Genomic DNA, 13,688 nt, shown 5'->3' on the forward strand with positions numbered 1-13,688 from the left:
TTTTCCTCCAAACATAATGATGGTCATTATGGCCAAACATCTCTAATTTTGTATCATGAGACCAGAGGATATTTCTCCAAAATTACGATCTTTGTCCTCATGTGAAGTTGCAAACAGTAGTTTTGCTTTTTATGGTGGTTTTGGAGCAGTGGCTTCTTCCTTGCTGAGCGGCCTTTCAGGTTATGTCGATATAGGACTCATTTTACTGTGGATATAGATACTGTTGTACATGTTTCATCCAGCATCTTCACAAGGTCCTTTGCTGTTGTTCTGGGATTGATTTGCACTATTCGCACCAAAGTACATTCATCTCTAGGAGACAGAACGCATCTCTTTCCTGAGTGGTATGACGGCTGCGTGGTCCCATGGTGTTTATACTTGCGTACTATTGTTTGTACAGATGAACATGGTGCTCCCAAGGATGAACCAGACTTGTGGAGGTCTCCAATTTTTTTCTGAGGTCTTAGCTGATTTCTTTAGATTTTCTCATGATGTCAAGTAAAGAGGCACTGAGATTGAAGGTAGGCCTTGAAATACATACAAAGGTACACCTCCAATATACTCAAATGATGTCAATCAGCCCATCAGAAGCTTCTAAAGCCATGATATAATTTACTGGAATTGCCCTAGCTGTTTAAAGGCTCAGTCAACTTAGTGTATGTAAACTCCTGACCCACTGGAATAGTGATACAGTGAATTATAAGTGAAATAATCTCTGTAAACAATATTGGGAAAAATTACTTGTGTCATGTACAAAGTAGATGTCCTAACCAACTTGCCAAAACTATAGTTTGTTAACAAGAAATTTGTGGAGTGGTTAAAAAACAATTTTTTATTGTCTCCAACCTAAGTGTATGTAAACTTCCGACTTCAACTGTACAGTACAATTACCTATCCCAATGTCAGTCAAAGGAGGGGGCTTTAGGAAAATACTATAGGTCAGGAAGTTTCTGAAAAATTGCCAAGTTTGAATAACTTCTTTTCACATCACCAGCTAATGCGAGAACAAAAACAACTATTTGTCAGAGTTCAATATCGGGCCTTTGTAAACAGCGTTCTACAATACCTGTGCCTTGACATGACTTACATGCAGATGTTGTGTTACTTCAACCTGCAGCTGTTTATCATTCATGCCAGTGCTCCAAAGTATTGCTCATTAAAACTTTACTGTTGACATTAATACATTATTTGGTAGTGTTTTTCCATCTGCATGGTCCTGAAGTATTAAGAAAATATCTCAAACAGAAAGATTTTACATCAAGTTTTAAAGGATTGAAAATATCACATTCTGTAGATACACGTCTGATTAAAACTGTAACGGTCGTCGTATGAAGGAGAGGACCAAAGCGGTAAGTGTTCATCTTGATTTTTAATACGAATAGTGAACACTGAAACAAAAACAATAAAACGACAAATGAACAGTCCTGAACTGTGAAATAAAACACAGAACAGAAAATAAACACCCACGAAACACAAGTGGGAAAAGGCTACCTAAGTATGATTCTCAATCAGAGACAACTAACGACACCTGCCTCTGATTGAGAACCATACCAGGTCAAACACAACATAGAAAACGGAACATAGACAACCCACCTAACTCACTCCCTGACCATACTAAAACAAAGACATAATAAAGGAACTAAGGTCAGAACGTGACAAAAACAACCTAGTTTAAATAATGTTTTTGTTTTGTTGAAGTATTGACAAACATGTATGCATTACTTCTATGTCATAGGTTACAAGTGTAAAATCGCTCTCCTTACTCTGATCGATATAAAATGACAAAAATAATTGAATTAACTCTGACAAGATTATTTTTTATATATAATTAAAACATAAAATCATCAACAATAATATTGAATTATTTGCAAATAAAATACAATCTTAGTAAAATACATATAATTTCTTAATTATTATAATTATATGTATCTATATTATCAAGTATCTCGGCTCCAGACATCATTCACATCCAAGTCAAGAAAATACTTATAAAACATATTATGCAACATCTAGCATGACAAAGGCCTTCAAGGTCATTTTTAGGGATAATACCAATCAACATTCGTTACTTGTCATAAAGGCAAGGCAAGCATTGCTTCACAGCAATTTCACTGATCTGTATAATAGTCATATCAGGGATATGTATTAGACACATGAAACATCAAATATCAAAACTCATAAATATCAAATTCATAAGAATAGTGCAATAATACCGTTAGTGCAATCATACTGCTAGTCCTGGACAGTGATTGCTGCTTAAACAGCAAAGACAGAGTAATATTTTCTTCTCTCAACACATTAAAAACATGGTCAACTTTGTCAACAGAAAGATAAACACTCAGCAGTCCATATGTCATCATTTAGTCATCGGTATGTGCAGGCTGTTCCAAGGCCCCATGCACAGCTCCTCCTCCTCTGATAATGTGTGGTTGCTGTGGGACGTCAACGTTTCTTTCGAAACACGACTCCTGCTCATCTACACAACAGTTGCTTCTGCTGATTCTGTCATGTAGTGCCTTGGCAATGTTGGATTTGGACCCAATTCTGTCAAGGCGCATGATGCTGAACCCCAGGGACCCGCTGGAGGACTGAGTTTAATGTCAACGGTGGAGGTAATGCCCGTAAGTGTACCAATTCCATTTCCTGTTACCGGCTCCCCCATGCTGTTTAGATGAAGCTTCTCCCGAGTCTCAGTCAGCATTTCCAGATTTTTAAACTGTTTGCCCAGGTGGCCAGGGGAGCCCACCTTGAGATGGTTGGGGTGCACAGGCCTCCTGGTCCGCACAATGGTCCCATTCTGAGAGAGGTAGACGTTCCCATTGATGTTAGCGTGGCGATTGACATTAGACAGGCAGTTCCTCTGGGGTTCAGGAGCGCTGTCCTCTCCTGTGGAGCTTTCCACCACCAGCTTGAGCCGCTTCATCCTCACCCCAGGCTGAGAACAAAAGATGGAGAGCCAAAGATGAGGTTACTGCACAGATAAAACAGTATTTACGTATATTGAAATATATCATGCATACAAACAGGTCATAGATAAAAGTCTGGCAATCAATGTACAAGTTATCATAAAACTATGACGGTAACAGGATATGAAACACACAACTCTAAACATTATTTTACATTTGAGTCATTTAGCAAACGTTCTTTTCCAGAGCGACTTAAAGGAGCAATTAGGGATAAGTGCCTTGCTCAAGGGCACATCGTCTGATTTTTCTCTTAGCCTGCTCTGGAGCAGTGGAAGTGCTAGTGACAGTGGCAGTGGCAGTGGTAGCATTTGTGCCATAGGAGGTGCTAGTGACGGTTGTAATGTTCCTGGCACTGGTAGTTTTAGTGGCAGTGGTTGCAGAACAGGTTCTGTAGTGTTGCTTCCCAGCCTGGTTCTACCATAAAATCATCACTAAGCGCCAGAGGTCCAGGCAGTGATGAGATGGGCAGTTAAGGGGAGTCCGGGTCTGGGTCGGGACGCTCATGTACAGCAGATTATTTTATATTCACATCAAAATCTGTCGCCAATTGGATGGAAACCTAGACATTGATATATAGTATTGATAATCGAAATCAAATTGTTGATCATATCAAATTGTTGATATATATAGTCAAATAAGTACCTCAGACCCATGGGGGCTGTAGTAGTCATCCTCCATAAACAGCTCTCCATGCTCATAGTACATGGGAGAGATAAGCTTCCTGTGATTGCCATACGGAGGAAGGTCATACCTGAGAGGAAAAACAAACGGCAAACGGGAAACAGCTTAAGGGCTGTTTCTACCATAATTCCTTTCCAACGTTGCAAAATGTTTTTTGAGAGGTGACAGTAACTAACAACTTCTGCTCACACCGCTAGGGATGCGAGACATTTGAAGCATTAGCTCTAACAATAAAACAATTGCATATGTACTGTGTTACATATGTAGATGTGCATAAAACATGCTTAAATTGGTATAGTCAACAAGTTGTAAAGTTGTCATGGTTATTTTGGTCTGACTTCTGCTCTACAGCCCACATCCCTCTAAATTGTGAGATGACATGCATGAGAGAAGGGGTCAACACGGATCTGCTACATAATTGAATCTGTACAAATACACGATAGAGTGAAGTGATATACATTGCTGCAATATACTATTGAATCTGTGATGTATGTGGGAGTAAATGCTAAACTCTGCCCACAATACTGCTGCGAGCGATCCACAATTAAAAGGCCCATATCATAATCTCCATTAGCCTCACATTGAATCGGTGAATGAGGTGCAATGTGGGGCCGACATCAATCAGCATCATACCAACATCTGCGTCAGACCTGAAATAGCAAGCCAAAACAGAATTGTGGTCCTATCTGTAACCCACTTGTCAAGGGTGCCAAAAGCCAGCTGCATTAAACCATTGACTGTGTGGAAACTGAAGTAAGAAGGTCAATTGGAAATCTGCATTAGCAACACCTTCTGAACAGATGAGTTCGCTGGGTCACTGCATACAGCTAATGATCGCTGGATTTAGAGTTTAAGGCAGCTATTAAATTGCTCCATGCTCTTTAAATAGAAACATATCAAAGGAAGTCTGGGATTATTGGGATAGCAACCTCAGCAGCAGCAGCTTTAATAAGGACCTGCTGTCCCACATAGTCGACCAGTCTTCACAACACAATTACTGTCAGCCTCAACAGAAGGGCTTCGTAATACAAACACACTAAGCATCCTGTGCCGAAACTAGAATTTGTATGGATGATGAGAGGGTAAGTCACAAACTCGATGAGGCCTACGTGATCATGCAATTAAAATATGTTTAGTAATTGATGAACCACTTCACACAATTCATTACGGTTTGATTCAGGTAGGGGATTAGCTTCACCTCCAACTATCTTAACTCCCCTGCGTGTCTGACCACGAGAGTTCAATGCACAACATTTGGTTAACATCTGTTTGTATCGCTGTAGATTACGTAATTTTCCTCTAGAGTCTAGACCATTTAGGTCATTTGCAGTGTACCACGCAAGCCAAAGTACCCTTCCCTCTCTTCCCTACTGGAGGAGACCATTACCAGGCTCTCATGGGCCATGCTCTGCTCAAGCCTGAGAAATAGATTACATTTGGTGGGAGTGGAAAGGGTAAACACAGGCATGATCTGCATAAATATATTACAATATATTACACTTAACCCATAATTTTGAATTTCCCCACATTACTCTCCAACCCAAAGGATCACTCAGTGCGTGTGTGTGTGTGTGTCGGGGGCTTGTGGAATGTGATTTTGTCTTAATGGCAAAACTTTAAACTTTAAATTAACCAGTGGACATCAATTAAATTCCCTGGATGGGAGCGAGACTGATGAGAGATGGGAAAATCAGCGGAGTTTGGACTCACCCTTGGTCGTAATTATAGTAGGCATCCCTGTAGTAGTCTTGGCCTGGGTCGATGCCTGACTCCATGGACAGCTCCTGAATTTCAGAAGAAGTACAGAGAGATCAAATTATTACAGAGAAACAAAAGCGAAACCATAGAAACCCAGCACAGCACATTGCAGAACAGCACAGTGTGAGCATTTAATAATTATCCTTATGCATTGAGAGAAGCAGTAAGGTTTCTACCTCAGGTCTCAGCAGGGATGTCCTTAGCAGTTGCTGTTGCTGCCATAGATTAGTTAGAGAGGGAAGGATAAGGAGAAACAGAATGTTTAATTACAAGTTAATATACATTTTATGATATAGATACAGCAGGAGAAAGGATGAAAGGTGTTTAATATTTTACTGCAGAAGGCTAAATCAGGGTCACACAGTGTTTCTCAGTAGTCTTAAACAACATACTTTGAAACAAAAGTATAAACCATACACATAGTTATAAGCTTAAATAAAGAAGACTCAGTTATAGAGTTGAAATGTGTTAAATTTTGAGTTTGCATCCCAATATTACACTCTATATACTGTATATCACAGAAGACTGAAATACAACAAAACCGTTTGACATACATGATGAAAAACAACGGGATTAAAAATATGTGTATATATATTTATTTTTGTATGATATTATGAAACATATTAACAACATTCCACCCATGAGGCCACTAGGTAATTTGACTACAGAAAAAGGCTGTGGCCATAGAGAGAGGAAAGTGGATTTGGAGGAGATAACAAACAAAGGATAAAGACAGAATGGAGATGAGGTAATGAAGGAGAATACAAAGAAAAGGAAAGATTGAGGCGATGAACAGAGTAGACAGTCAAAATGAAAATAGACAAAAGGTGTTGTTGAAAAAAAGATGATAGAAATGGTGAGATAATGGATACTGTGTATATTAGAAGAAGCCAGAAGAGAATGAGAGATAGATGACTGATAAAGCACACACAACAGCTGATATCAAATATAGAAAAATTAAAAGAGTATGCATGACACTTCTGATGCTAAAGTTCATGGGTTATTTACAGAGTAGGATTTGGATGACTCAGGGTACCAAAGTCAGTTGACATTGAGTCCGTTGATCTTTGGTAAAGCTCCTAGTAATGCATCCCTGCACCAGTAGAGAAAACAATGCTAATCTGACACCTAACAGTACAGAGATGTCGTGATGTGACTATCATTCATGTGATGATGGCTATTTTATCAATGAACTATGTTTAATTATTACGTGATTAAATTAATAATGTAACAATTAACTCATTAGTACACCATGGAAAAAGGGGGCACCATGGAAAAAGTTTGTTTAATGAGTTACTGTTTCCTTAATTAACTCAATAATTTGTCATAATATATCATTACCATACCAGTCATCTATTAATTATTATTACTTCATATCACTCTCATTCTGAACGTCACAAAATTGTTGGATATCTACAAGAACCCTAGTCTAAATGATTCAGCAATACACAAGTTGGCTTAATTATTTATTTACTAACTGACTAAATAATCACACAGAAATACATAAACACAAACACATGCTATACGTTGAATTGATTACTAACATAATGCAATGAAAGTCCCTAGTGGACCAACCCGACATGGAAGGGGATGGGTAAGATAAAGAGAGTGGGAGAGACAAAGAGAGTGGACTGGTACATACATGTGGAAGCCATCCTCATGAAAAATGAATACTTTCCACATGAACGACCACTCATTTGAAAAGAAATACCAGACATATATAATTACTTTTGCATGCCTTTGTCATCTCTCTGTTGAAACCACTCATCCGTCTATGGCGAGTAGTTCGATGTAAGTCTCTGGTTGTCCACCAAAGGTCACAATGTCCTCAGTTGTAGTAGGATTTTTTTCTCTGATGTATCCAGCCTACCAAACACTCAGAGGTGTACACGCGGTGGTCTTGGTCGAGTTTATTAGACTAAAGTACAGCTGCAGGCTGAATGTACCGATGTAGTCAATCTTCTTAACTCGAGCGTTTGAGTCTTACCATTTTCTGGTCTGGTAGTTTTAAACCATTTCAATGTGTAGCCACTGCACCAAGCTTTTTGGTCTTGTAGTTTTAAACCATTTCAACATGTAGCTACTTCGCCACACTTTCTGGTCTTGTAGTTATTATCATCACTCCACACTTTCATATTTAATTATATACATTTTACAACATTGAGAAGTAAATCTGATATCTACATTGTGAAAGCTCTTCAAGATACAATTATCTTGTTATACCATCCGTAATGACATCACAAAATGCTAAATGCTTATTGTTTCGATCCCCTCCACCCATTTCCCACATTCTTAATGTTAGGAATATTGTTTCATTATCCGCTTTTGGATGTTGGAGTTTTGGAGGCATATTCTCTCTCTACACACATCAGATTCCTTTGTTCAATACTGCAGGTCCAGAGAGAGCATTTAAGACTGGTTGTTAAAGTCATGAGACTGGCCCACTCTCCCCCCCCCCCCTTACTCTCTGGTGGGAGAAAGGGGCCTCTCTTTGATGCTCACCCAGGAGGGAAAGAGATGTCATGGCACCAACAGTTTTCAAACCAAATGAAAACTGTGATGCTAATGTTAAAATAATCTGCCAACTATCTCTCATCCCGTCTAAATCTCATTCAGTATTTTCCATCAAGTGAGAGGTAGATAATAATGATGAAGAATAAAGCTGCCTCAAGTTCCCTTGAGCATGAAAAGAAATGGGCTTGGTACACAATACAAAACATAAAAATACATCACAATAAAAAATGCCTACCTGTATGCCGTATCCTCGCCTGTAGGCCATGAAAAAAAGAGGAAAGAATTCATATAAAACATATATTCTGCTGAAATGTTAATGGATTTCAACATTACTTACTTTTTTAGTAACTTTTTTTGAATCTATACTGTATACATATAGTCAGAAGTTTACATACACTTAGGTTAGGGTCAATAAACCCGTTTTTCAACCACTCTACTGTGTGCATGACACAAGTAATTTTCCAACAATTGTTTACAGACAAATGACTGCACTTAAAATTCACTGTATCACAAATCCAGCGGGTCAGACGTTTACATACACTAACTTGACTGTGCCTATTAAACAACTTGGAAAATTCTAGAAAAGGATGTCATGGCTTTAGAAGCTTCTGGATGGCTAATTTACATCATTTGAGTCAATTGGAGGTGTACCTGCGGATGTATGTCAAGGCCTACCTTCAAACTCAGTGCATCTTTGCTTGACATCATGGGAAAATCAAAAGAAATCAACCAAGACCTCAGAAAAAAATTGTAGACCTCCATAAGTCTGGTTCATCCTTGGGAGCAATTTCCAACTGCCTGAAGGTACCACATTCATCTGTACAAACAATAGTACGCAAGTATAAACACCATGGGACCACGCAGCCATCATACCGCTCAGGAAGGAGAAGTGTTCTGTCTCCTAGAGATGAACGTACTTTGGTGCGAATAGTGCAAATCACTGCCAGAACAACAGCAAAGGACCTTGTGAAGATGCTGGGGGAAACAGTTACAAATGTATCTATATCCACTGTAAAATGAGTCCTATATCGGCATAACCTGAAAGGCTGCTCAGCAAGGAAGAAGCCACTGCTCCAAAACCGCCATAAAAAAGACAGACAACGGTTTGCAACTGCACATGGGGACAAAAATCATACTTTTTGGAGAAATTACCTCTGGTCTGATGAAACAAAAATATAACTGTTTGGCCATAATGACCATCGTTATGTTTGGAGGGAAAAGGATGAGACTTGCAAGCCAAAGAACACCATCCCAACTGTGAAGCACAGAGGTGGAAGCATCATGTTGTGGGGGTGCTTTGCTGCAGGAGGGACTGGTGCACTTCATGGGAAAACTGGGCGCATACCTGGCTGACCGGGGTGTCGGCAGTGGAAATCGGCGATGAGGTCTGGGTCCAAGATGTCTTTAGCAGGAACCCAGCACCTCTCCTCTGGGCCATAACCCTCCCAGTCAACCAGGTACTGGAATCCCCTGAACCGTGGTCGAACCCTCAGAAGATGTCTCACCATATACGTTGGCTGGCCATCGATTACCCGCGGGGGAAGGGATGGGCATGGAAACAGAAGACAAAGGACAGTGAGACACAGACTTGATTCTGAAAACAGGGAAAGTAGGGTGAATACGGAGTGTACGGGGTAACGCAAGACGGTCAGCAGTGGAACTAAGGACTCTAGAGATGGGAAAAGGACAAATGAAACGGGGAGACAGTTTGCAGGACTCTAGCCGCAGGGGCAGGTCCCGAATGGAAAACCATACCCTCTGCCCAATGCGGTTGCGGAGAGCTGGAATCTGGCGATAGTCCGCTTGTCGACGATACCTGGAGTTGGTCTTGAGAAGTACCGCCTGAACTCTTCTCCAGGTACAAACATCTGGGATGAGGGTACGCTGACCTCTTCCCCTTGTTCCGGGAAGAGTAGAGGTTGATACCCCAAAGAACACTCAAATGGAGAGAGTTACGTGGCCAAACAGGGAAGGGTGTTCTGGGCATACTCCACCCAGACCAGTTGTCGGCTCCAGGTAGTGGGATTGGTTGAGACCAGGCATCTCAGGATGGTTTCCAGGTCTTGGTTGGCTCGCTCCGACTGACCATTGGCTTGGGGATGGAATCCGGATGACAGTCTGGCCGACGACCCAATGAGGGTGCAGAACGCCTTCCAAAACTGAGACGAGAAAAGAGGATCCCGATCGGAGACCATGTCTACCGGGAATCCATGGATCCAGGAAGACATGCTGCACCATAAGCTGGGCCGTCTCATTGGCAGAACGTAGTTTGGGGAAAGGGATGCATTAAATATCACTTTAAAAATGTGCTACTGGCAACCCATTCAGATTACCAGGCGACACGGTTGTCCATTTGCAATGTCTTGCAATCATGAATTTGACATGCTCTAATATACTGCAGAAATGCCCAATTGATTGGCCTGTTGAACTCGGGATGGGCAGGCAGTGATAATGGTTCCTCTCCATCGCTCGTTGGAACAGCTTGTCCATTTGGTGATGGTCCATCACTGTTTAAACTTATTGCAAACTGACAAAAGTCAGCCATCAAGTCAGCATCCATCATTCAATGAGATATCACTCTGACACCAAACTGATACATACTGACACCAACTTGTTTAGAAGCCCAACTCGTTTAGAAGCCAACTATCACATATTTCAGAGCAGGTCCAAAATTCACAGACCTTCTGTTTGAACCATAATAAAAACTTAAAACACGTAGTTACGTTCTAGCTGCGGGTACAGTTCTGAAATTATGTGTAGTGTGACGACCCTCCCACACTGTCTGCAGTATTCTGTCTTTGTTCTTGTTTCCTTATTAGGATGCCGGTGGGCGGAGTTGGGAGGGTCGTCAGCTTCATGGGAAACACCTGGGCCAGGTGTCTCCCAAGATAAATAGACCTCTTCCACATTCATGGAAGAGACTCTCTCCATGTAGACATCTTTGTAGATTGTGTTGTTGTTCTTGGTGGCCTTTTGTTTGTTTTCTTTGGCACCGTTCAACACCCTGCATTATCACATTCATGCATGCAAAACACTCACTTACACTACTGATTACACACACCATTGTATATTTTCCTTAGTTGCTTTAGTTAATAAATATATATTTTGTTACTCCTTATCTCCACGTTGTCTCCCTTTGTTACGGGCTTTGAGCCGGTTCGTGACAAGTGGGGGCTCATCCGTGTTTGGTTTGCATATTGAGTTTGATAGGCCCAGTATTGGTTGCCTTTGTTGTTTGGTTTGTGTGCTGCATTGGAGAGAGATAATGGTTAGTTTCCAGGCCCTACCTAGCCTGGAAACTCTTGTTCTACTTTCTGTTGGGAAGTCAGTCTGAGGAGGTGAGTAAATCGGCTGTGTACCTCGGTAGGAGATTGTGTAGGATAGTGGAACTTGCTACCCGGAGCTATAGCCTTTTTCCCCTGATAGGCTTAGCGACGTGTTTCAATTTTGGACATGTTGAGCACGGTTAAATGTTTGTTATTTTTGTGTGGTGTCTGTGGACTGAGCAGTTGTCTCGGGGGCACATCCGTGGCTTTTTTTGCCAGCATGCTGGGGAGTTCTATTTCCTTGCCAGCGGGCTACAGTGCGTAAATACCCACCGCAAATCTGCACGAAGACTAGGGTTGAGTTATTGTAGGTTTTGGGGAAGCTCCGTATCATCTCTCTTTTGTGGTGCTCAGGGTGTTTGTCATTTCTCTGGTTGTGGTCTGATGTGCTCAGCAGAGGGGTTGAGCAAGAATATTTACTTATGACTATGGTGTCTCATGTAGACAAGTTCATTAGCTTTCCATCAGAGAACCTGTTAGAATTATATACTAAAGAACAGCTGTTGAAGATCGCTGAACACTACAAGGTTAAATGATTGAAATGAGTGAAATTCTGTTTCGTTGGAAGTGACTATGAATTGTTGGAAGTGACTATGAATCGTTGGGAGTTGTAAAAATTAAGGACCCTGATGTTCTTTTCGTTGGAGTTTGTAGCTGTTGGTCTTTTGTGCCATGTTCCTGAATGTTTACGTGACTGACCATTGTTTCGGGTTGTCATGTTCTATCTTTCCTGTCTGTTCCCTCCTGGTCTTGTGTTCTTCTTTCCTCTTAAATATTGCTTCCTATGTGCAAAGGTTGCTGAGGTCTGGGGGGGAGGAGGTTGGTTGGTGCAGGTGGAGGTGTGAACACATAACCCCTCGTCAATTTGGGACGCAGAGACTGTCAATTTGGGACGCAGAGGCTGTGTCAATTTGGGACGCAGAGGCTGTGTCAATTTGGGACGCAGAGGCTGTGTCAATTTGGGACGCAGAGGCTGTGTCAATTTGGGACGCAGAGGCTGTGTCGTTGTTCCGGGGCCCTTGTTGGTCCCCGGTTTTATGGGGGGGAATGTGACGACCCTCCCACTCTGTCTGCCGTATTCTGTCTTTGTTCTTGTTTCCTTATTAGGATGTCGGTGGGCGGAGTTGGGAGGGTCGTCAGCTTCATGGGAAACACCTGGGCCAGGTGTCTCCCAGGATAAATAGACCTCTTCCACATTCATGGAAGAGACTCTCTCCATGCAGACACCTTTGTAGATTGTGTTGTGGTTCTTGGTGGCCTTTTGTTTGTTTGCTTTGGCACCGTTCAACACCCTGCATTATCACATTCATGCATGCAAAACACTCACTTGCACTACTGATTACTGATTACACACACCATTGTATATTTTCCTTAGTTGCTTTAGTTAATAAATATATATTTTGTTACTCCTTATCTCCACGTTGTCTCCCTTTGTTACGGGCTTTGACCCGGTTCGTGACAGTAGGCCTAGCTGAGGCAACCCCGAATCCCGAGTTTCGGCTCGATAGGTCATTTGGAGCCCAAGCAGCGACGTTAATTAGTGCTGAAATGCAATTTTTCCAGGTATTTCTACCGGGTCCCTGAATGAGCTATCGGACGGAAACTTTAGGGTCCGTCTCTATGGGCCGAGGCGGGTTAAATACACCTAGTCTTGTCATTCTGGGACTTTTGTAAACCTTCTAGAGCCACAACTCACCGTGCACTATCGACTTAAAATTGAAATTGGGGTTTGTATAATTTGATTTCAAGAACATGCCTACCACTTTGAAAATGCAAAATATTTTTATTGTGAAACAAACAAGAAATAGGATGAGAACTGAGAACTTGAGTGCGTAACTATTCACCCCCCAAAAGTCAATTATTTGTAGAGCCGCCTTTTTCAGCATTTACAGCTGCAAATCTCTGGGGGAATGTCTCTATAAGCTTGGCCCATGTAGGCACTGCGATTTTTGCCCATTTTTCAAGGATAAATTGCTCCAGCTCCTTCAAGTTGGATGGGTTCCACTGGTGTACAGCAATCTTTAAGTCATACCACAGATTCTCAATCGGATTGAAGTCTGGGCTTTGACTAGGCCATTCAAAGACACTTAAATATTACCTTTAATCCAGTTGAGTGTTACTTTAGCAGTATGCTTAGGGTCATTGTCCTGCTAGAAGGTGAAACTCCGTCCCAGTCTCAAATCTCTGGAAGATCTCTCAAGATTTTCCCTGTATTTAGCGCCATCCATCATTCCTTCAATTGTGACCAGTTTCCCAGTCCCTGACGATGAAAAACATCCCTACAGCATGATGCTGCCACCACCATGCTTCACTGTGGGGATGGTATTCAGGTTGATGAGAGGTGTTGGTTTGCCAGACATAGCATTTTCCTTGATGGCCAAATAGCTCAATTTTAGTCTCATCTGACCAGAGTACCTTCTTCCATATGTTTGGGGAGTCTCTC

General features: G+C 41.5%; 1 protein-coding gene across 1 annotated transcript in view; it reads right to left on the minus strand.

The window, feature by feature from the left end:
* Positions 1-1,350: 1,350 nt before the first annotated feature.
* The window catches only part of LOC109898852 (protocadherin-15), a 207,684-nt gene continuing 195,346 nt past the window's right edge, over positions 1,351-13,688 (minus strand). The window contains exons 31-35 of the mRNA XM_031835700.1: positions 8,155-8,173; positions 5,582-5,620; positions 5,358-5,431; positions 3,609-3,717; positions 1,351-2,935 (exon numbers count right to left, since the gene is read on the minus strand). Coding sequence (XP_031691560.1) covers positions 2,477-2,935; positions 3,609-3,717; positions 5,358-5,431; positions 5,582-5,620; positions 8,155-8,173 — 700 coding nt within the window. The 3' untranslated portion in view covers positions 1,351-2,476. The remainder of the gene's footprint in view (positions 2,936-3,608; positions 3,718-5,357; positions 5,432-5,581; positions 5,621-8,154; positions 8,174-13,688) is intronic.

Source organism: Oncorhynchus kisutch, linkage group LG11 (genome assembly GCF_002021735.2).
Source record: "Oncorhynchus kisutch isolate 150728-3 linkage group LG11, Okis_V2, whole genome shotgun sequence".
Classification (NCBI taxonomy): Eukaryota; Metazoa; Chordata; class Actinopteri; order Salmoniformes; family Salmonidae; genus Oncorhynchus; species Oncorhynchus kisutch.